Source organism: Heterodontus francisci, chromosome 13 (assembly GCF_036365525.1).
Source record: "Heterodontus francisci isolate sHetFra1 chromosome 13, sHetFra1.hap1, whole genome shotgun sequence".
Classification (NCBI taxonomy): domain Eukaryota; kingdom Metazoa; phylum Chordata; class Chondrichthyes; order Heterodontiformes; family Heterodontidae; genus Heterodontus; species Heterodontus francisci.
Genome location: NC_090383.1, coordinates 48,329,906 through 48,352,620, shown reverse-complemented (window position 1 = coordinate 48,352,620; position 22,715 = coordinate 48,329,906). Strand labels below are relative to the sequence as shown.

Sequence of the window (22,715 nt, the reverse complement as noted above, 5' to 3'; positions counted from 1 at the left end):
TTCAAATAATTAACAGTACAATTTGTGTAGTCCAAGAGGTGAGCGATGAGAATGCAGGGCACTTAATCACACACGCGTTTGAGCCTTATTTGGGGCTCCATTATGGCCTGTTCAGTTGTGGTGATTCATTACTATCCTTAGTTGCGTTGGAGTACCTTCTGGAAGCCAAGAGTAGCATCCCTGCAAGAAGAGGCACATTGGACAATCTTAGAATGCGACTGTCAGTTCCCTTTCAGCTTCGTAAGCATGTAGGTTAGTGGCTTAGCTGGAGTTGTGCGGGATGAAAAAATATCAAGTTAATAAACATTTATGTAGACATTCCAGCGTTACAGATTGGAAATAATCCTGATGCCGTACTAGTGCAAGGCTTGTAAGAGTTCTGCTCTTTTCATAACTTAATGGAGCAATGGAGCATTAAATCATCAAATGAAAATTAATAAAAATATTAAACTGTGCAGTGAGGTGATTAAAATTAAGATAAACAACCTAGATGTACTTTTCTGGCTGAAATAATTGTGAAGTTGCAGTACCATTTACCTCAGAAATGGTAAACATTTATGTGAGCTTTTTAATTTGAATACTAGATCTAGTTGAATTGCTAGGAACTGTACATGACTGAGAGTCTTGTCACCTTCCAGGAAAAGCCCTGGACTGTTACAGTTTAGTGAAACGAGCAGCTTAAAAACTCTGTGGGTTTCTGTATGAGGTATTGGCAAGTAACTGTTTTTTAAACACTGTTCATAAGTGGCATCTAGCCAAACTGTAAACCCATTCATATACATGTTTTGGATTTACTGTTTCATGGGTCATGTTCTAAATGTTTTTGTAGATCTATTTTAAAGTTTGAGTATTGGATTCTTTTGGATGATGTGAATGTAAATGATTATTTACATTGTAAAGACATTATTTACATTGTTATATGTTTTAACAAAAGAAATCAGTCACAAAAAATTGTAATTTGGAAGCTTTTTTGATTTAAAGTTTGGGATGTTTTGAATTGGTAGTTTGATATTATCCCATAATCGAGTAACTAGCATCCATTTTAAAAACTCAAACCCATTCCCAATGTACAGCAAGTTGCATATTATTCTCTCTTGTACAGGGTATTCTGGCTGGCATGCGCAGAGAAATGTGTAGAGCTGCAGGGTATTAACTTACTTCGTTGAGTTTGTGGGTAGTGGGAAGATTGTCCTCACTTGTTTATATATACATGTAGTGTGTGTTCTTCAATTTTCTGCCCTTTTTATCCCTCCTCTACAGGGGTGGTGACTGTCCTGGGTCCAAACAGCTCTTGCATATCTCATCCAACTTGCCATTCTTGCTAAATGGAACCTTACCAGGGAGTATCATCCAGGAGGGGAGGGAAGGGAAGGAAGCAACAGACAAGAGGATTTTCAGCAAACCCCAAATTGTCCTTTCCCATCGTTCACTAATGCATGTCACATCAGGAGTCACTGGGTAACAATCAGTTATGAGGCCAACCCAGCTGATTTCATTCACACTACCCCAGGCTATTGCAGTTAGTAATAATAAGAGATTGAGGTCTTTGTGGCCTGGGTAGCACATTGTGTATTTAACCAGTTCAGGTATCAGGGACTTTCATTAAAGGAGAATATTGCATAGCTGTGATTGTACCATAAATCTGGTTAAATATGGTGTATAACACATCTGTGTGTGAAATTGGATTTGGAAAATTAATGTTATATATTTACATGGAATAACCCATGGTTTGTACAAAACAAAAATGGAATATGCATTAAACTTTTCTTGAAAGAATGAAATCAAAAGTCACCTTTACTCTAATGACAGTGTTGCAGCAGGATGCACTCAGAAAACTTTCTGTGGTCAGGTTTCCATTGATTCAAATGTGCTGAAGTGCAACTGCTTGGGAACAAATGAAATTTAAAAAACATTAATGGCCCAATAAAGACACTACCCCAGTGTAACGCTTGAAGTCATACAGGCCAGAATGGCCTGGAGATTCCTGGCCTGTAGTAAGTTAGCCAACCTCAACCAGAACGATGTGTGTGACATTACAATTGGCCTCAGTGGCACAATCTGCTCACTATTTAGTGACCCCTGCTGGAACCTGCATGTGTGGACATCTGATGAAAACAGGATCAGGCTCTGATGTGAATCCAACCACAGTGGAACAGTTTGGCAACACTCACTCCCTGCGCTTACACATGTTGAATGGCCGACCGGACAAGGTACCAGCGAATTGATGCTATCTATGGAACTGTACCCCACCAACAGTTAGCATCTTCAGATAAAAAGAGTGGAGGGGTGGTGGTGGGGACAGTGGTTATGGTGTTGAGAGAATCTGTTTTAAGAGATAAAAGCAAACTTAGGATCTCATCTACTTTCATAATTAATTTGGTAATGGATTGAAATGTTCAAGAATCCAATACTTTAACCTTAAATACTTGTCATTTTGAAAAAAAAGTGAAGATTACTGTACAAATTAAAAATGAACAAAACGAAAAATCCAACTTGCTTTAACAGGTTATTAAATTTACAGATTTCAGTTTAATTCTTGAAATAGATGGGTGTTAATTAGATGTTTCATGAATCTTAACAACTAAACACAGAACTGACACAGAATAAAAACAAAGGAGCTATTTCTTTCCTGATTTAGGCCACCGTATATTAGGTCGCCCGGTTATCCCAGTCAGACTGGGCCTGGTGGACGGCCTGTGTTTCCACCACAGCATCCCAACTATGGCAACACTCAGGCTCCCATGATGTACCAGCCTGACCAGTACGGGTAGGTAGCTATTGTGTGATTGGATCTGCTGTGGAACATGGTGTTTCCTAGCAGGACTTGTAACCCGATTGCAAAAACAAAATTGTTTTGTGGTTTTCTTTTTTTGGTTCTGTTTAGTTTTGTTTTATACTAACCAGAGCTATGAGAGAATGTAAAAAATCTGCATGCCTCACACCTGCATGGCTTCTGGCATGGCTGCTCCTCTTCCTGCCTAATGGGGAAGTTGTAAACTGCAGTGCAGAGCATTACATTACAACATTACATTACAACATAACATTACAAAAACCAGGACTTGTAGTGCATTGTAAAATTGAAAGACCATCTCACAGAACAGTTATTTCAAAGTCCTATTTGTAAGCCTGAGCATCCAAAATCTGAGGAAAATTAAATCTGACTCTCAAACAGGTCCAACCTTCTGCTACCTTCAGGCACTAGAGTGAACGTTAACTGAACAGCTGTAGTTACTGTGTACAAAATTAGGTAGATCTGGAAACCTCAGGTACAGTATTGAAAAATGTCCAGCTTGTTTGCAGGGCAACAATTGTGAAAACTCTGCTTAGTAGTGAGGGGAGAGTTGGGCGAATGCCATCATTTGTTTGCCCCTGTTGAGGTCTCATGGTTGGGTTACTTACCCCCTCTATGAGATTGAAGACAGAATGCCTGCTTCCTGGCTTCGACAAGTATCACTCTGAGCTGGCTGTGGAATAGTCTGGAGATGTGTCACAAACTTTTTATTTCCCACTGTAGGAAGGGATCTGGCTGCTATTCAGCACTTCTCCAGGATCAATGAATGAGCAGGAATGAACCACCTAGCACCATCTTTGAAGTCAATCATAGAGTACTATGTTCAACATGTTTTATCTTTGTTTAATAGAAGAATGTTTTTGTTAAAATAGTAAGTGCTGATGAAATTATTAGCGGAGCTATTTGGAAGTAGTTACTCAATCTGTCAGTGAGAGAGTTGAGTTAAACCTGCAGAGTTGGTTGTTGAACTCAGGGTGTCTCAGTAATTATGCCATTTCCACTGTATCTACTCAGCCCTCTCCCTAGCACTGTCTCGTATAATGACTCCTCTCTGCTACTTTGCCAGTGAGGTAGTCAGCATTCATTATTTGAAACAAATTCCTTTTTAAAGGAAAGTTTAAAATGTAGCACAAAAAAGTTGTTACAATTCCTAGTTACCTTTGTATTTTTGCCGAGGATACAAATTTCAAAACTTGCTCTTTAAGAAAAGTTTGTACAGTACTTATACGAAATAAATGAATGTAGATACACATTTGTAGCACCGCAAAGTTCTGTTAACATGTGTGAATCTGTTAAGTTTGTTAACCTAAACCAGGACTGATTCCAAGGGAATGAATTTGATCACGTAGGACGTGGCAAAATGCTTAGATCAATACTAAGAGCTTCTTAATTACATGTGATACATGTTTGAAGAACCTTGTTTAAAGTAGGCAAAACCTCATAATTGATAGACTATAGTAACTGACTCGTCAAGATTTATGGTGCATATTTGGTAAGCATTGCAAAATGACCCATTTCAAGATCTTTCATGCCAAATATTGTAAAATCTAGGTATATACATAGAAGTTACAGCACAGACATGCCATTCATCCCAGCAGGTCTATGTTGGTGTTTACACACCACACTTTTCACTACAGAAGAATGGAACACAGCTTCTCTCATCTTGCCTCATCCCATCTGATCACTATATCCTTCTGTTCCTTTCTCCCTAATGTACTTATCTGGCTTCCTTTTAAATGCATCTATGCTGTTCGCCTGAACCACTCTATGTGGTAGCGAGTTCTACATTCTCATCACTCCTTTGAGTAAAGAAGTTTCTTCTGAATACCTTATCGGATTTATTGGTGAGTCTTATATTTATGGACCATAGTTTTGGACTCCCCCTCAAGTGGAAACATCATTTCCACATCTATCCTAATGAACTCCTTCATAATTTTAAAGAAATCTATCAGACCACCTCTCAATTTCTCTTTTTTTCTAGAGAAAATATTACTTTAAATCTATGCCCCCTAATTATTCACTTCCCTGTTAAGGGAAATAGGTCCATCCAATCTACTCTACCTTAGGCCCCTCATAATTTTATATAACTCAATTAAATCTCCCCTCAGCTTCCTTTGTTCAAAAGAAGACAACCCTAACCTAATCAATCTTTCCTCAGAGCTAAAATTCTCCATTCCTAGCAACATCCTGATAAGGCTCCTCTATACCCTCTTGTAATGCGGTGACGAGAACTGTATGCAGTACTCTAGCTGCGGTCTAACTAGTGTTCTGTACAGTTCTAGCATGACTCCCTGCTCTTACACCCTATGCCTCAGCAATTAAGGAAAGTGTCCTATGTGCCACCTTAACTACATTATCTACCTGTCCTGCTGCCTTCAGGAATATGTACTTCAAGGTCTCTCTGTTCCTCTACACTTCTTAGTATTCTACCATTTATTGTGTATTCCCTTGCCTTGTTTGCCCTTCCCAAATGCATTACCTCACACTTCTCCAGATTGAATTCCATTTACCACTTTCCCACCTGATCAGTCTGTTGGTAGCTTCTTCACTATCAATCACACAGCCAAGTTTCATGTCATCTGTAAACTTCTTAATTATACCCCATACATTTAATTCTAAATCATTGATATATACCATGAATAGCAAGGGGCCCAGTATTGAGCCCTGTGGAACACACTTGAAGCAACTTTATTACCCTTTGCCTCCTGCACTAAGCCAATTTTGGATTCAACTTGCTGCTTTCCCTTGGATCCTATGAGCTTTTACTTTTCTGATTAGGCTGCCATGTGGGACCTGACCAAAAGCCTTGCTAAAATTCATGTAGACTACGAACATGCTACCCTCAGTGACCCTCCTTGTTGCCTCCTCAAAAGTTTGAATCAAGTTAGTCAGACACGACCTTGCTTAACAAATCCATGCTGACTGACTGATTAATCCTTGCCTTTCTAAATGATAATTTATACTGTGTCTCAGAATTTTTTCCAATAATTTTCCCACCACCGAGGTTAGCTGACCAGCCTGTAATTACCCGGGATATCCCTTACTCCTTTTTAAGCAATGGTACAATGTTAGCAGTCCTCCGGCACCATGCCTGTAGCCAGAGAGGATTGAAACATGATGGTCAGAGCCTCTGCTATTTCTTCCCTCACTTCTCTTAGCAGCCTGGGATGCATTTCATCTGGGCCAGGTTATTGATCACTTTCAAGGATGCTAAACACCTTAGTATTTCTTCCCTCACCGTGTTTATCCCATCCAATATTTCACACTCTTCCTCCTCAACTACAATTTCTACTTTATCCCCCTCTTTATGAAAATAGATGCAAAGTATTTGTTAAAAACATGCCCATGTCTGCACCTGCACACACAAGTTACCTTTTTGGTCTCTAATTGGTCCTACTCTTTCTTCTTGCACTTTATATATTTATAAAGCATCTTTACATTTTCCTTGAATTTACTTGCTAATATTTTTTCATACCCTCTTTGTGTTCCTAATTTCCTTTTCATTTCACTCCTGCACTTTCTGTACGCTCTAGCGTTTCTGCAGTATTGAGCGCTTGGCATCTGGCAAGGTTTTTTTCCCCCTTTTCCTACTCTATATGCTCTTTGACATCCATGGGGGTTCTAGATTTGGGAATCTTGCCCTTTTTCTTTGTAGGAACATATTTGCTGTGAACCCTCTCTATCTCCTCTTTGAATATCTCTTGTTGTTCTGACACTGATTTACCTTCAAGTAACTGTTTCCAGTCCACTTTTGCCAAATCACAACTCAGCTTCGTAAAATTCGCCTTTCCCCAATTAAAATTTTTTTATTCTTGGCTTATCTTTACCCTCTTCCATAACTACTCTAAATTTAACTGAATTATTATCATGACTATTAAATTGCTCTGCTACTGATAACCCCTTCCACCTGTCCAGCTTCATTCCCTAAAACTAAGGCAATGACCAAATGCAGATTGGGTGACTGCTATGCGGAACGCCTACGAGTGTGAACCTGAGCTTCCGGTCACCTGTCATTTTAAGTCTCCACCTTTCTCTCACACTGACCTCTCTGTCTTCGGCATCCTGCAGTGTTCCAATAAAACTCACTGTAAACTCGAGGAACAGCACCTCATGTTTTAATTAGGCACTTTACAGCCTTTGGGACTCAACAGTGAGTTCAACAATTTCAGACTGTAACCTCTGCCCCCATTTTGTTTCCATTTTCTTTGCAGGTTTTGCTTTGTTCTCTTGTTTTGGCTTTTGGATGGCTGTTCGTCATTCTACCATTCATACCTCCTCCAGACATATCTTTTGTTTCTTTATTTGTCCCATTACCACTCCCTTTGGCCTTGCATCACCAACCCTTTTGTCATTTAATCGCTCCTGTCTTCCCCCATCACAGACCTTTCCTTTTCTTCTTTTTCCCACCCTCCTCCCTTTCACTTGCTTGAAACCTATTACATTTCCAACTTTTCCCAGTTCTGATGAAAGGTCATTGACTTGGAATGTTAACTCTCTTTCTCTATTCACACTTGCTGCCAGACCTGTTGAGTATTTCCAGCATTTTCTGTTTTTATTCTGATTTCCAGCATCCGCAATATTTTGCTTTTGTACCACCCCTTCTCTTGTTGGGCTTGCTCTGTACTGGCTAAAAAAAGTTATCCTGAATACATTTTGAGAATTCTGTGTCCCCTCTATACCTTTTGCACTGAAATTATCCCAGTTAATATTGGGGTAGTTGAAATCTCCAAATGTCATTCCCCTATTATTCTGCCCTTAGCAACCTGCCTAGATTCTTCTATCTTCTTTTGACGGTTTGGGGGCCTTATAGTATACTCCCAGCAGTGTGTTGCCCCTTTTCTGTTACTCCGGTCAACCCATACAGCGTCATTTGATGTTCTGTCTATCGTATCATCCTTCCTCACAGCTGTGATTGTTTCTTTAACCAATATTGCAACCTCCCCCTCCTTTTTTTATCTCCCTCTCTATCCCATCTGCAAACCCTGTAACCAGGAATGTTATGCTGCCATTCCTGCCCTCCTTTAAGCCATGTCTCACCTGAGCATCACGTTTTGGAACATAAGGCCCTGCGTCAAAGCTACATTCAACTGAAAGAAAATGTAACTGTGGTCACTGATCAGTTACTGAAATAGCCACAGGGTTTAACCTTTGAAGTTAGGGGTTGGATCTGGTCCTTTTTTGAGCTATTAGTCATTCAAGCCACTTCTAATTAACTGTGAAAAATGGAACAAGAGGGCATAGATAAAACTAATAACAAGCAAACTTAGGACTTTATTAAATATCAGTCATGATTCATAGAATCATTTACAGCATAGTAGAAGGTCATTAGGCCCGTCGCATCCATTCCGGCTCTCCACAGAGCAATTCAGTTAGTGTCACTCCCCGCTTGATCCCCGTAGCCCTGCAAGTTTATTTCTTTCGAATGCCCATCCAGTTTCCTTTTGTAATCATTAAGCACTCTCATCTCTGAGTCAGAAGTTTTGGGTTCAAACCTCACACCAGAGATTTGAGGACAGAATCCAGGCTGACATTTCTGTGCTGTACTGTTGAAGGTGCAGTCTTTTGAATGAGTTATTAAAACTGAGGCCCCATCTGCTCTCTGGCGGATGTAAAAGATTCTACGGCATTATTTTAAGTTCTCCCTGGTGGCCTGGCCAATATTAATCCCTCAACTAACACCTAAAAACGCATTATCTGGTCATTATCACATTACTTTTTGTGGGACCTTGCTGTGTGCAAATTGGCTGCCACATTTCCTAAATTACAACAGTGCCTACACTTCAAAAGTACGTTATTGGCTGTAAAGTGTTTTGGGGTGTCCTGAGATTGTGAAAGGTGCTATATAAATGCAAGTCTTTTTATTCAACATTTTGGAACTGACTTCTGTGTCAAGTGGTAGAGATTAAAACCATGAAATTATTTGAGCAACATTTGGGTGCTGTGATGGAAGGATTGTAGGTTTGGTCTGAGTAGTTGAACTCATTTGCAAAAAATGGTCTTCCTCATCAATATCTAAAGAAACATGAGAAAATGGAAATAGAAACAGAAAATGCTGGAAATAGGATCTGCTTTTTATTTGATTTCCAGCATCTGCAATATTTTGCTTTTGTATGGGAAAGTTGAATACTGGAGAAGACCACTTGCTGGCCAGTCCTAAAGTTCAATAAATACCATTCTATGATCTACATCATGTATCTCACATCTCTTTCATGAGAAAAAAATGAGCTCCCTCTTGAACTTGCTGACAATAGCATCCCCTACTGTCTCCATGGGAAATCTGATTCAGACATTCATCAACCTCAATGTGAAGTAATTAAATCTAAATTATTTACTTTTCCTTCTCTGAGCTTGAATCCATGCCTTTGATCACAGTTTATAATTTTGTCAAACTACTATTAAGGTTCTGTTTATCTATAACTCTCAGAATCTTGGAAACCTTGTGGTCTCCCCTTCTCAACATTTTCAGGTTATTTAGTCTCTCCTTGTAGCTCAGGTTGCTAATATCTAGTTTCAATTTAGTTGCCCTTCTCTCTAGCTGCTCCTGCCAGGATGTCTCCACCGATATTGCCTTTAAAATGTAGTTGCAGTGCGCAGCCCATTTGAATTTTTAGGTGCAACCTTACACGTGCTTTATTTATCACATAGAAAGGCCTCCATGGTACCTTTCAGGCTTTTTAGCAGGAACATTGGCCCCCACCTTATAATGGTGACCAAAATTGTACATGGCACTCCAGGTTGGGCTGAACCAATGCTGCATAGAAGCTCACTATTAGCCACAATGTTCTAACTCTCTGGCTAAATAGCCCATAGTATTGAATTTGAGTCTCAGTATGGTACTACTGGGCTGTTGCTTCACCTTTCCGTAGCATTTGAGGGGCTCACAACTCTGCTTTCAAATGTGAGGAAGATCTTTTCTTAGCATTAAGAAGAACAGATGTCTGAATGTACTTTGAACAGTCCATGTTTAAATGATGTGGCAAAAAATGATGGTAGTTCCTGAGAGCACATATACAACCTTGAATTAGTTCATAGCACAGTGCAACAGTTTAATAATTTTTCTTTTTTTTTAAAAAAAGTGCCTCTTTGGAATTTTATCATCTGAGTTTGGATTGTCCTTTATTGCTGCTACCTACTCCTCTTTGTACTGATGAATTTTTCTCAGTGATGGGCAGGGGGATTTTTATTTTATGAAGAGTATATAGGAGTATAATTCCTCTAACACAGTACTTACAGGAGTTAGAAATGTAATAGGTTTCTGTCAATTAACACCCTCTCTGCACTAAAGCTTTGTCTTTCAGCACACCATTAACATACTGTTTGCCTTTGCTCCATGACCTCCTTGTCAGTTATCTCTGTGACCCTGTCCCATCAACACCTTCCCTTTTGTTATCTCTTGCCCCACCCCTGCTTTATTTGCGTAAAACCTATTACATTTTTAACCTTTGCCAGTTCTGATGAAAGGTCACTGATCTGAAAAGTTAACTCTGCTTCTGACTCCACAAATGCTGCCAGACTTGCTGAATATTTCCAGCATTTCTTCTTTTTACTTGTATAGATGAATCTGCTTAGTTCTATAGAAGGTTAACTCCTGTAAGTACTGTGTTACAGAGGAATTACACTCCTACACTTGTTCCAAACAAAATGTTCCCACGGTTTTCATTTTGATATGGTGACTCTTCTTAAACTGGGTTTAACAACAAGAGGAGGGGAATGTTCTTCCTGCAACAGCAGCAGTTGTTGCCATCTATTGAGCTGTGAAACATTGACTACTCTTTAATGAAGCTTGAAGTATCAAATCCAGATTACAGTGCAACATCTGGGCAGGTATTTCTTGTGATAATACATTGTCTGGAATTTATCCAACCAGTAACTCACCAGGAGTTTGACATGTCAACAAGTTAATTAGCATAATCTCAACCCATGATTTCTTACTGCCTTGAAACACACCACAGACTGATCTGTTACTTTTTTATTTTTAGCATATGAGGGAAGGATGTGAAAACTGATTCCTCAGATAGAATCTCAATTAGATTGCAAATAGTGTCAAGATTTATTTTACCGCTTCAGTGAGCTAGTTTCCTCCAGTTAAACCGGAAAACCAAAACCATCATCTTTGGCCCCCACCAATAAATTCCACTCCCTCCCTGGGAACTGTCTCAGGCTTAATCAAACTCTTGACAACCTTGGTATGCTGTTCCACCCTGAACTGAGTTTCTGATCTCCTATCCTCTCCATCACTAAGACCACCTGCCTGACAGAATTAGCTAAAATAACTGCCATAGAAAAAAGTAGAGAGCAAATACCCTCTCCCCAACTGACATTACAATAACTCTTAACATATCTGCATTTATGGAGCATTTTTTGTCCTTTTTTAACCTTGAACTTTATTGGCAAGCACATTAGCGGGTTGATCTCCAGACACTGAGAGAATTGAGATTTTAAAAATTATTTGACTTTAGACACCTGCATATTAAAATTGTTTTAATGAGTAACTATAAATCTTGCAGTTTAAGGAACAATACTCCATTACAGAATTGATGGCTCTGCTGCCCTGTAGTAGATGGTGGGACCCTAATCATCCTATACAGATGATGTTGTGGTGTCAACCACCATCTGTTCTGATGCATAACCTTTTGAGTGGTACTGTGGGTCTAAGGCTCTCTATGATAGTGATTAACCATTGCACAGAATCTCTCTCAATAGTTGTGAAGTTCTCATTTAGTGTTTTGTTTTATGTTAATTTCTCAGGATTTTGTTAGTTTCATTAAAATTCGTGAAAAATGTTCCTTTCATTCTCAATTTTGAAGTCCCAAAAAGGGGAGCAAGTAAGGCAGTGGGATTGCAGTAGGTAAAAGAAGGATCAGCACAGACATGATTAGCCAACTTACCTTGTTTCTCTGCTGCAAAAATCTATAATTATACTTCACTTTGCTTTGCTAATCCCATTCTGATTACATTTTGTGCCAATATAAATGCAGTTTTATGCCACTAAAATGTACGTGGGCCTCTTGTTTGGACACTGCTCAGTTTTCAAAGTCCATATTGTATGAAAGTGCATTTTGTGCAGTTTCTGTGGACCAGAAAAGCTAGACCAAGGAGTGAAAATGTCACACTGGGCAGTAAGAGGCACTCCTTAGGTTGAGGTTGTAAGGATGTTTTGTCAGGATGTGCAGAAGGAGTTCATAGACTAATGTGTAGCAGCCACCCGATTTAATGTTCCATTCATTTTGTAGATAAACCTTTTTTTGAGGAGAATTTATATTTCAGATTTCCAGCATCCTCTATATTTTGCCTTTTATAAATCTTTTTTAGTCTACCTTATCGTTGGTAAGCAACACTGCCCATACATGATTGTAGAAAAGTTGTAGATCAGTAATTGCAGAAAACATTGAAACTTCAAGTTCATAAACTGATCTTAGATTAACTTCTAGCAACTTCTAGATTTAGATTTTTTTTGTTATTGATTTTGTTTTCTTGCCCACTTTCTCCTCCAATTTTTCTCTCCTTTGCTCACTCCTCCTCTTAAAAACAATACTCCTTACTGGATTATGCTTCATGGGCATCAAATGTTTTCTGCTATGTCATGAATATGGCCATTGTGCTTGCAAGAATCTTAATATTGGCAAGTGTTTAACTGCATGGGATTATGGTCTAACCTCACCCTTTTCTCACCCAACATCGACATGGGCACTAACAAATGGATTCTAGTTGGCTTCTCCCTCTCCTAACTCAGGGATACTGATAGCAATTGCAGGACCTCTGTGGTGGCCCAGCTACAATAAGCAAATGTAGCTCAGATGAAGGATTAAACATGGGATTTTCCTGGTCTATAAGACTCAGCTACTTGTGAGATACATTGGCTGTGCCATTGAGCAAGCAACAGAATTCTTAAAATTGGCATTCATTGTAATTTCTTTTGTTTCTTTACAATTCTGCAAAATCTTTGCAAAAGCTATTTTACTGAAAATAATTAGAGACAGAAATAATGCAGAGATAATGTATAAAATGCTTCCTGAAATTAAGTACTAAATAAAGCTGTAAATATGAAAGTTTGCTTTGAAAATGCAGGGATAGAAATTGAGCACTGAGATTTTGAAACCTGTTTTTACGCAGGTAGATTTATGAACGCAAGGCAAATCTTGGGATAATTCTTTACTCCCCCCTCCCCCCCATCTGTTTTGTTCAATAATCTTCAGAGGCCACAGATTACAAAAATTGAGTCTCTAAGGTAAAGCACTCTTGGAGCAAGGAAGACTTTTCAGAAATAGGAAGCAAGGCAATAGTGCCTTTATCTCTATTGACTGATGCACCCTCTTGTGTCACATGATCTGACCTCAGCAGTGGGGGCTAATGAGAAAAAATCTGTGTGCTAAATGATGTTTCACATTATGGCCTTTGAGGGCAATCTTCAGTAGTTTTTTAGTCTTTTGAAGTCGACTGAGGATCACAGATTGCCTGCATGGGATGAAAGAACTGTATTAAAGCAGCCTACCTATATATAATTCATACCCTTGCTGGATAGTGCCAGCAAAGCACTTTTTGCCCTCTTATTTTCTCAGAAGCCCTGATAATGTGGTAGTAATGATGGGCTGAAAGTTGCTGGAAGCTTTAAGTTAAATGCATACGGTACATTAAAATGTCAAAGAAAAAATGTTCTGTACAAACAGCAGTTAATAATTGCAGCTATGTCTAGGTCTTCACAGAATGAACTAAATTTGTTGCATTTAGAGAGTTTTTTTCTGGCATTTTGTGCTTAATCTGGACAAAAATGGTCTTTAAATCCACTCCAATTAAGTTTGAGACTTGGTGTTACTGCAGTCTCATCATTCACCATCTGAATTGTTTTATGACTTCTGTAGAATTGTGATAACCGACTTACACAGGAATTTATCTTTTGTACTATCTGAACATCTATCTTTGAGACTAGTCTTTCACCCTCTAACTTTAGAGCTGAACTGGATACGGTCCATATCTTGAGTGGTTTCTTCTGGACAAATTTTGGATTATCTCTTGAAATGGTTTGCTGAGAACCATATGTTACATTTGTCTCTGAAGACTATAACGTGTGTTAGTGATTTCAGATTGGTTTATAGGATTTTGCCCGCACTAGTTGGTGTCACAGTACTGAAACAGCTGCCATCAAAGTAACAAATGGCATTCTATGTGACTGCGACGTAGGTAAATCTATCCCTTCTCATCCTCCTTGACCTGTCTCTGCAGCCTTTAACACAGTTGACTACACCATCCTCTTCCAATGCCTCTCTGTCGTCACCTAGCTGGGTGGGACTGCACTCGCCTGGTTCCATTCTCATCTGTCCAGTTGCAGCCAGAGAATCACCTGCAGTGGCTCCTCTTTTTCTCCCGCACCATTATCTCTGGAGTCCCCAAAGGATGTATCGGTGAAAACATAGGGCTGAATTTTACCAGTCCACCAGAGACGGGCTGAATTTTATCGGTCCTCCAGAGACAGGCTGAATTTTACCAGTCCTCCGGAGGCGGGCTGAATTCTACCAGTCCTCCGGAGACAGGCTGAATTTTACCAGTCCTCCGGAGACGGGCTGAATTTTGCCAGTCCTCCGGAGACGGGCTGAATTTTACCAGTCCTCCGGAGACGGGCTGAATTTCACCAGCCCTCCGGAGACGGGCTGAATTTCACCAGCCCTCCGGAGACGGGCTGAATTTCACCAGCCCTCCGGAGACGGGCTGAATTTCACCAGCCCTCCGGAGACGGGCTGAATTTCACCAGCCCTCCGGAGACGGGCTGAATTTCACCAGCCCTCCGGAGACGGGCTGAATTTCACCAGCCCTCCGGAGACGGGCTGAATTTCACCAGCCCTCCGGAGACGGGCTGAATTTCACCAGCCCTCCGGAGACGGGCTGAATTTCACCAGCCCTCCGGAGACGGGCTGAATTTCACCAGCCCTCCGGAGACGGGCTGAATTTCACCAGCCCTCCGGAGACGGGCTGAATTTCACCAGCCCTCCGGAGACGGCCTGAATTTCACCAGCCCTCCGGAGACGGCCTGAATTTCACCAGCCCTCCGGAGACGGGCTGAATTTCACCAGCCCTCCGGAGACGGGCTGAATTTCACCAGCCCTCCGGAGACGGGCTGAATTTCACCAGCCCTCCGGAGACGGCCTGAATTTCACCAGCCCTCCGGAGACGGCCTGAATTTCACCAGCCCTCCGGAGACGGCCTGAATTTCACCAGCCCTCCGGAGACGGGCTGAATTTCACCAGCCCTCCGGAGACGGGCTGAATTTCACCAGCCCTCCGGAGACGGCCTGAATTTCACCAGCCCTCCGGAGACGGCCTGAATTTCACCAGCCCTCCGGAGACGGCCTGAATTTCACCAGCCCTCCGGAGACGGCCTGAATTTCACCAGCCCTCCGGAGACGGCCTGAATTTCACCAGCCCTCCGGAGACGGCCTGAATTTCACCAGCCCTCCGGAGACGGCCTGAATTTCACCAGCCCTCCGGAGACGGCCTGAATTTCACCAGCCCTCCGGAGACGGCCTGAATTTCACCAGCCCTCCGGAGACGGCCTGAATTTCACCAGCCCTCCGGAGACGGCCTGAATTTCACCAGCCCTCCGGAGACGGCCTGAATTTCACCAGCCCTCCGGAGACGGCCTGAATTTCACCAGCCCTCCGGAGACGGCCTGAATTTCACCAGCCCTCCGGAGACGGCCTGAATTTCACCAGCCCTCCGGAGACGGCCTGAATTTCCAAGCCGTCCGGAGAGGGCTGGGAGGCGGGAGGCCTCGTAAAATGGTGACAGAAGGCATCAAGAGGGGAGCCCAACATCTTCCTGTCACCGTGGCATATTCTCAGTGGTGGGGACCTCAGCAGCACAGCTGCCCATTAGGCAGCCAATTAACTACCCAATTAAGAGCCACTTCCTACCCCTGCAGGCATTTTACTGTATTGGGAGGTGCTGTGCCCACATGTGAAAACTGCCAGGCAGCCTCCCAGGGGGTTTTGTAGGGGGGCGGGGTCCTCCTTTATGACCATTCCATGGCCCATGGAGGTGCCTGTGGCTATGGCGTGTCCTAGGACGGTGTACCTCACCCCAATTGCCAGGGCCATCCTGCCTGCCTGGCCCCAGCACCATACATAAACAAACTTACCTTTATCTTCAAGGGTGTCCTCTCCTTCCTGCAACCACAGCAACCGCCACCACTAAGGGTGGTGCGGCAGAGGCGCCAGCCCTCTGGTTGGGCCAGCAGCTCTGGGGGGGGCAGCCGCCGTCCTCAATTGGACAGCAATCTCAGCAGCGGCCTCTAAATTGGCCGCCACCAGTAAAATGGTTCCCAGGGTTGTCTCCTGCTTTCAGTCCTGGTGGTGGGACTTCCTATTTCTTGTCAAAATCCAGCTCATAATGTCAGGTTCTACCTGTACACTGATGGCACCCAGTTCTACCTCAGCACTACATCACTGTCTGCAATTTGTCAGACTGCTTAACAGATATCCAGTACTTTACAATATTTAGTTGGAGAAAATTTCTGCTTATAAAGACCAAAGCCATTGTCTTCGGTCCCCACCACAAACTCCATTCCCTAGCCACCAACTCCACCCTCTCCCTGGCAACTGTCTGAGGCTGAACCAGACTATTTGCAACCTTGGCATTGTATTTGGCCCCACGATGAGCTTCTGACCATGTATCCTTGCCATTACCAACACTACCTATTTCCACCTTCATAACATTTCCTGCCTCCACCCCTGCTGCTGAAACCCACCTCTATTACCTCTAGATTTGACTGTCCCAATGCACTCCAGGCCAGCCTCCCATCTTCCACCCTTCATATACACCCTTCCAGCCCAGAGGCCAATTGAGGCCTTTAAGTAGCCTACTAACGGCTACTTAAGGGCCTCTTTCTCCCCACCCCGCCGGCTGCTGGGATTTAACCAGAGGTTGCCGGGGGTGGGGGGGGGGGGGTTGCATCTGCCACATGGGCAGGGCGCCTTGTAATATGAAGTGCCTTCCGTGCGGCTTGGAAGAGGAGGTCCCTCCTCTGTGGGCAATCTGTGACCCACAGAGGACCCCTGCCTGCAAAACCTCCACCTCCATGGATCCCCCTCCCCCAGGACTTCACACCCACCACCTCGCTGGGGCCTCTTGGACTGGCCCTGGTGACCCCGCCTCACTTACCTGAGGTCCCGGGTTCCAGCACTGGGCCTGGGTCCCAGGCCTCTGCAGTACTGGCAGTGGCCACTGCTCCTGGTGGCACTGCTGATATTGTTGAGCTGCCAGTCCTGTGATTGGCCAGCAGCTCTCAGAGGCAAGATCCCCGTCTTTAAAGGGACGGAGATCCCGGCGCCAGGCACTTAAGTGCCTGAACAACAGAAGATAGCGTCTGGGGAGGCGACTCAAAAAGGCCAAGGTGGGAATCTTCCCCCCCCGACCTTTTAGGCCCAGCGCCAGGAGCCTCACAATTGCCACAAAATCCAACCCAATATCTCCTTATGTGGCTCGGTGTCAAATTTCCTTCGATAACTCTCCTTGGAAGTACATTTTTACTACATTAAAAACTGCTCTGGGGGAGATGGGACCTGTACAGGCCGGACGGGTTGCACCTGAACAGAGTCGGGACTGAGTTCCTTGCGGGATGTTTTGCTAGTGCTGTTGGGGAAGGTTTAAACTAGTTTGGCAGGGGGATGGGGACGTGAGGGTAGACTCAGTTGGGACAAAATCAGAAATGAAAATGGAAGGCAGAAAATTAATGGATGAGTCTGGAAGACAGAGGAAACAAAGATTAGAAAATAAAGAGTTTGACAGTGCTCAAGGGAATCTGTTTCAGTGCAAGGAGTGTAGCAAATAAAGCAGATGAACTGAGGGCACAGATAGACACGTGGAAGTATGATATTATAGCTATTACAGAAACATGGCTTAAGGAGGGACAGGAATGGCAGCTCAACGTTCCTAGTTACAGGATTTTCAGATGTGATGGGATAAGAAAGGAGGGGGAGTGGCAGTTTTGATCAAGGAAACTGTTACAGCTGTGAGGCAGGTTGATATCTTGGAAGGTTCATCAAATGAGGCCATATGGATTGAGCTAAGGAACAAAAAAGGGGCAATCGCACTGCTGGGAGTGTACTATAGACCCCCAAACAGTCAGAGGGAGATAGAAGAGCAGATATGTAGGAAAATCTGAGAAGTGCAAGAACAATAGGGCAGTAATAGTCGGGGATTTTAACTACCCCAATATTAACTGGGATAGTTTTAGTGTGAAAAGAATTGAGGGAGCAGAATTCTTGAGCAGCATTCAGAGGAGAACTTTTTTACCCAGTGTGTAGCAAGTCTAACAAGAGAGGGCATAGTTTTAGACTTAGTTTTAGGAAATGAAGCTGGGCAGGTGGAAGGAGTGGTAGTGGGAGAGCATTTTGGTGGTAATGATCAGGAAGTTTGCAGACGATACAAAGATTGGCTGTGTGGTAGAAAGCGAGGAGGATAGCTGTAGGCTGCAGGACGATATTGATGGTCTGGTCAGATGGGCAGAAAAGTGGCAAATGGAATTCAACCTGGAGAAGTCTGAGGTGATGCATTTGGGGAGGTCAAACAAGGCAAAGGAATACACGATTAATGGAAAAATACTGAGAAGTGTAGAGGAAGTGAATGTCCACAGATCCCTGAAGGTAGGAGGACAGGTCGATGGTTAAGAAGGCATATGGAATTCTTTTCTTTATTAGTCGAGGTATAGAATACAAGAGCAGGGAGGTTATGCTGGAACTCTATAACTCATTGGTTAGGCCACGACTTGAGTACTGTGTGCAGTTCTGGTCACCTCATTACAGAAAGGATGTAATTGCACTGGAGAGGGTACAGAGCAGATTTACAAGGATGTTGCCAGGACTGGAAAAATGCAGCTATGAGGAAAGATTGGATAGGCTGGGGTTGTTCTGCTTGGAACAGAGAAGGCTGAGGGGAGATCTGATTGAAATGTATAAAATGTTGAGCAGCCTGGATAGAGTGGAAGTGAAGGATCTATTCACCTTAGCAGAGAGGTCAGTGACAAAAGGCCATAGGTTTAAAGTGATTGGTAGAAAAATTAGAGGGGAGATGAGGAAAAACGTTTTCAGCCAGAGGGTGGTGGGGGTCTGGAACTCACTGCCTGAAAGGGTAGTTGAGGCAGAAACCCTCAACTCATTCACAAGGAGTCTGGATATACACCTCAAGTGCTGTTAACTGCTGGGCTATGGACCAAATGCTGGAAGGTGGGATTAGAATAGACGGATCGTTTTTCGGCCGGCACAGACACGATGGGCCAAGTGGCCTCTTTCTGTTCCTTAAACCTCCTATGATTCTATATAAATAAAAGTTGTTGTTGTCTTCCAGTTAGCCTTGGATTCCTTCTGAAAATAGCTGCACTGGAAACCTGCATCATGCCAGCTTTGTGCCTATAAATGGCTGACCTTGAGCATTAATTTTTGCAGTAAGAATTTATAACTATTGTTCAGATGAGTTTTGATGAGATATTTCAGTCCTTTTGAAAGTGAATGTATTAGCCAGTGTTAATCTTGGTGAATTTTTATTCTTTAAAATAATTTAACTTAACCAAATGTTTGCCTGCCATAAGTTCAGTAGGTCACCCAGAGAAGCCCCAGGAAACCAGCGGAGACCAATTGTGCCATTTCTGCAAGTTTTCTGATTAACAGTGCAAATGACGGCCAGATGATGGGTGCAAGTGAGCAACACCAGCAGGATGCTAAGTGATGTGTGGGCCTGCTAAGAGGCTTGGACCCCTGAAGATGAGGGTTTTTTAAAAATCAGACTGGGGAGCTATTAAGGGTCCTGTCAGTGGAGAGCTTGGGCAGTGTCCCCCATCCTGGGTGGGTGCGTGCCAGAGATGCACTTCAAAGTGGCCTTTATACCTGCCTGTCCCATGGCAGTAAGGTACCCTGCTACAGGGCCCCAAACATTGCCACTGATGGGTGCAATCCTCACGGGCCCTCTGGAATTTCAGGGCTTTTTTGTTTTTGGAAGCTAATAGAAACTAAGGTGCACTCCGACATTACCTCATTTGAGAGTTTTGAATGGGAGCTGGAGTGGCATTTAAGAAAAATATTTGTTGATAGTAAATTTGGATGAAAGTATTTTGAGTAGAGATTACATTTATTTCTTGAGAGAGTTGGTAACTCTTCTATGCATAGACGTATGAGTGAACGGTAACTTATTAAACAGAAAATGCTGGAAATACTCAAAGTAACTTAATAATGCAAGTCTGAATAGCCACTCATTAAAATTAAAATATTTACTTCAGTAACTAAATATGTGGGGAATAATATTTTCAATTGCAGTATTTCCAGTGAAAACCAATGAACTTCAAAATTGCATTACTAACTTATCTGAATTGGTCTAATTGCTCAACAATTACTGCCCTATTCCTCTTTTAGTCATGTGGATAAGTTTTTTTTGAGTCGTGGGGAAATTAAGTCCCTGGCGTTTGCAATTTTAGAGGTTTAGTATCCACTGAAATGCGTGTTTTTTTTAAAAAAAAGCAGGCAATACATTTTGGGACAATAAAAACAGCCTGCATTTATGTATACATAAAATTATTTTGCATGTCTACTTTTTCTGTATGACTTTTGCTTTAAACCTAAAAGGGAAAAGGAATAGGTCATTGGTATGTATCTGTCGCTGAAATGAAGTGATGTAGAACATCCATGATGTGTTTTCTGGTTGGTAAATTTGCTGTGTTGCTGCTAATTCAGGACCTTGGAACTGAACCTTAGTTAGCCCACATATATATCTCTATCAGATTGTTCCAATTCTGTACAAGATGACAGAAAGGAGAGAGCATGAAGTGATCAGGCAGATTCATTTTCGTTTTTGTGTTGCTGACATTTTTTGTGATTGGCTAGCATTACCTAGCAACAACTTCCATGGCAATTTTCCAGTCCTTGCAGTGACTGATTTGTCACCATGACAATTGTGATTAACCAATCAGAAAATATGCTGATGAGCTGGAAAGACAGGTAAACCACACATGACAGGAGTTGAATGGTTCATCAGAATTTTCCCTTTGGAATTGCTTCAAAAGCACTTTTTTCAAACCATTGAAAAGGTTGAAACAGCTACCAATTAGTGTAACCAACTGTCATTATGCCTGCAGCACACCACAGACAATGGGCTGGATCTTGTTGTTCTCCCGATGGCGGTTTCAGTGGTGGGGGAGGCCAGAGAATTGGGAGAGGCAGCAGCCGCTGTGGAACCCAATGCTGGGATTACCAGGCCCGACGACGGCCTTTCCACCCAGAGGTCAATTAAGGCCCTTAAGTGGCCTCTTAATGTCCACTTAAGGGCTTCTTCCTGCCACTGCTGGGATCTTACCAGTGGCAGGGCGGGCCTCCACTGCGCTGGGAGGACACCTTGGAAAACGAGGCAGATGTCAGAGGTAGTTTCTTTACTCAGAGAGTAGTAGGGGCGTGGAACGCCCTGCCTGCAACAGTAGTAGACTCGCCAACTTTAAGGGCATTTAAGTGGTCATTGGATAGACATATGGATGAAAATGGAATAGTGTAGGTCAGATGGTTTCACAGGTCGGCGCAACATCGAGGGCCGAAGGGCCTGTACTGCGCTGTAATGTTCTAATTCTAATTCCCTGCGAGTTTGGGAGGGGCCCCCGCAAGGAACCAGTTCACCCTCCGGGACCCCCCTCCCCTGGACCGAACATCCAGCCCCCCCCCCCCCCCCCCCCCCTCGCCGGGGCCATCTGGACTGTCCCCGGTGACCCCACTTCACCTACCTCTTCTCCAGGGTTCCAGCGCTGGGCCTGGGTTTAAGGCCTCTGCAGTACCAGCAGTGACCACCGCTCCCAGTGGTGCTACCGATACTGCTGACCCTGTCATTGACTGGCAGTTCTTGGGGGCAGGATCCAGTTAAGTCTTTAAAGATCACGCCTCTATAAACTTTCACCCCAGAAGACTGGAGGATTGTTCAGGGGGGCTGAAAAAATGCAGAGGAGGGGTTCCCCACGCCTTTTCAGCTCAGCGCCGAGAGCCCTGCCTCCTGCACAAAATCCAGCCCAACATGTGTGTGTTTATGCATGCAAGTTATCAGCAATGTCTCAAAGGCCCATTTTCTAGCCATCACAAAGAAAATAGGAGCCTTTCACTTATGTGATCCCAACCTTTGAGCTTGCTATGTACCCTCTGTAAAAACTACACAGGAAACACTCTGCAGTATGGTCATTTGTTGCTGCTTCCAAAGCACATGCAGAGATAGGGTCTGCGATCGCTCTGTTTTCCCCTGAACATTCATTTCTCAATTAGAAGAGCTACTGGGCCTAAACCTTAAAGTAATTTCTTATTAATGAACTGTTAACTGTCCATCCACAGTATTCCTACATTCAGTGGGACTCTTAATACAATGCCTTGACTGCCAAAGATGCACAGCATCAGAGATCCACATATTTTGGGTTGTATGCGCTAAAATTGAGTCTGATAAAATTAACGGCAAAGAGCTGGATCATTTCCTTTACATCCGTAGAAATTGTCTTTATTGGCTTTGATCAGAAGTAGCAAGCAAGAAGAAAAGTAAATTGGGGAGAGCATTGCATGCAGTACCCATTTGAACATCATTCCCCAGGATCAATTTATCTACAACAGTACAAGAGGTGTTAAAAGCTCAAGCGTTTAGTGTAATTAGGTCTCTGTTTGCTTTCAGAGCTCTTCCTTTTTCTTTATCATTTAGGATACCCTCAAATGGCAAATCTATTTTGATTGACTTCACTAAAGTCATAAGGTAACATATGTATTTTGTTGCCATAACTCGCCCCTTTCACATAAAAACAGTTTGACTTTCAATTTCCTACTTTCCAATTTTGGCTTGCCGTGGCGCAGTGGTTAGCACCGCAGCCTCACAGCTCCAGCGACCCTGGTTCAATTCTGGGTACTGCCTGTGTGGAGTTTGCAAGTTCTCCCTGT

General features: G+C 42.9%; 1 protein-coding gene across 14 annotated transcripts in view; it reads left to right on the top strand.

The window, feature by feature from the left end:
• The window catches only part of arid1b (AT-rich interactive domain 1B), a 696,888-nt gene that overhangs the window by 577,123 nt on the left and 97,050 nt on the right, over positions 1–22,715 (top strand). For 10 of the 14 annotated variants that reach the window (XM_068044792.1, XM_068044789.1, XM_068044787.1 and 7 more), the window contains one exon: positions 2,639–2,767. The exons of the other annotated variants lie outside the window; for them this stretch is intronic. In XM_068044792.1, the coding sequence (XP_067900893.1) occupies positions 2,639–2,767 (129 nt within the window). The remainder of the gene's footprint in view (positions 1–2,638; positions 2,768–22,715) is intronic. 14 annotated transcript variants of the gene reach the window in all.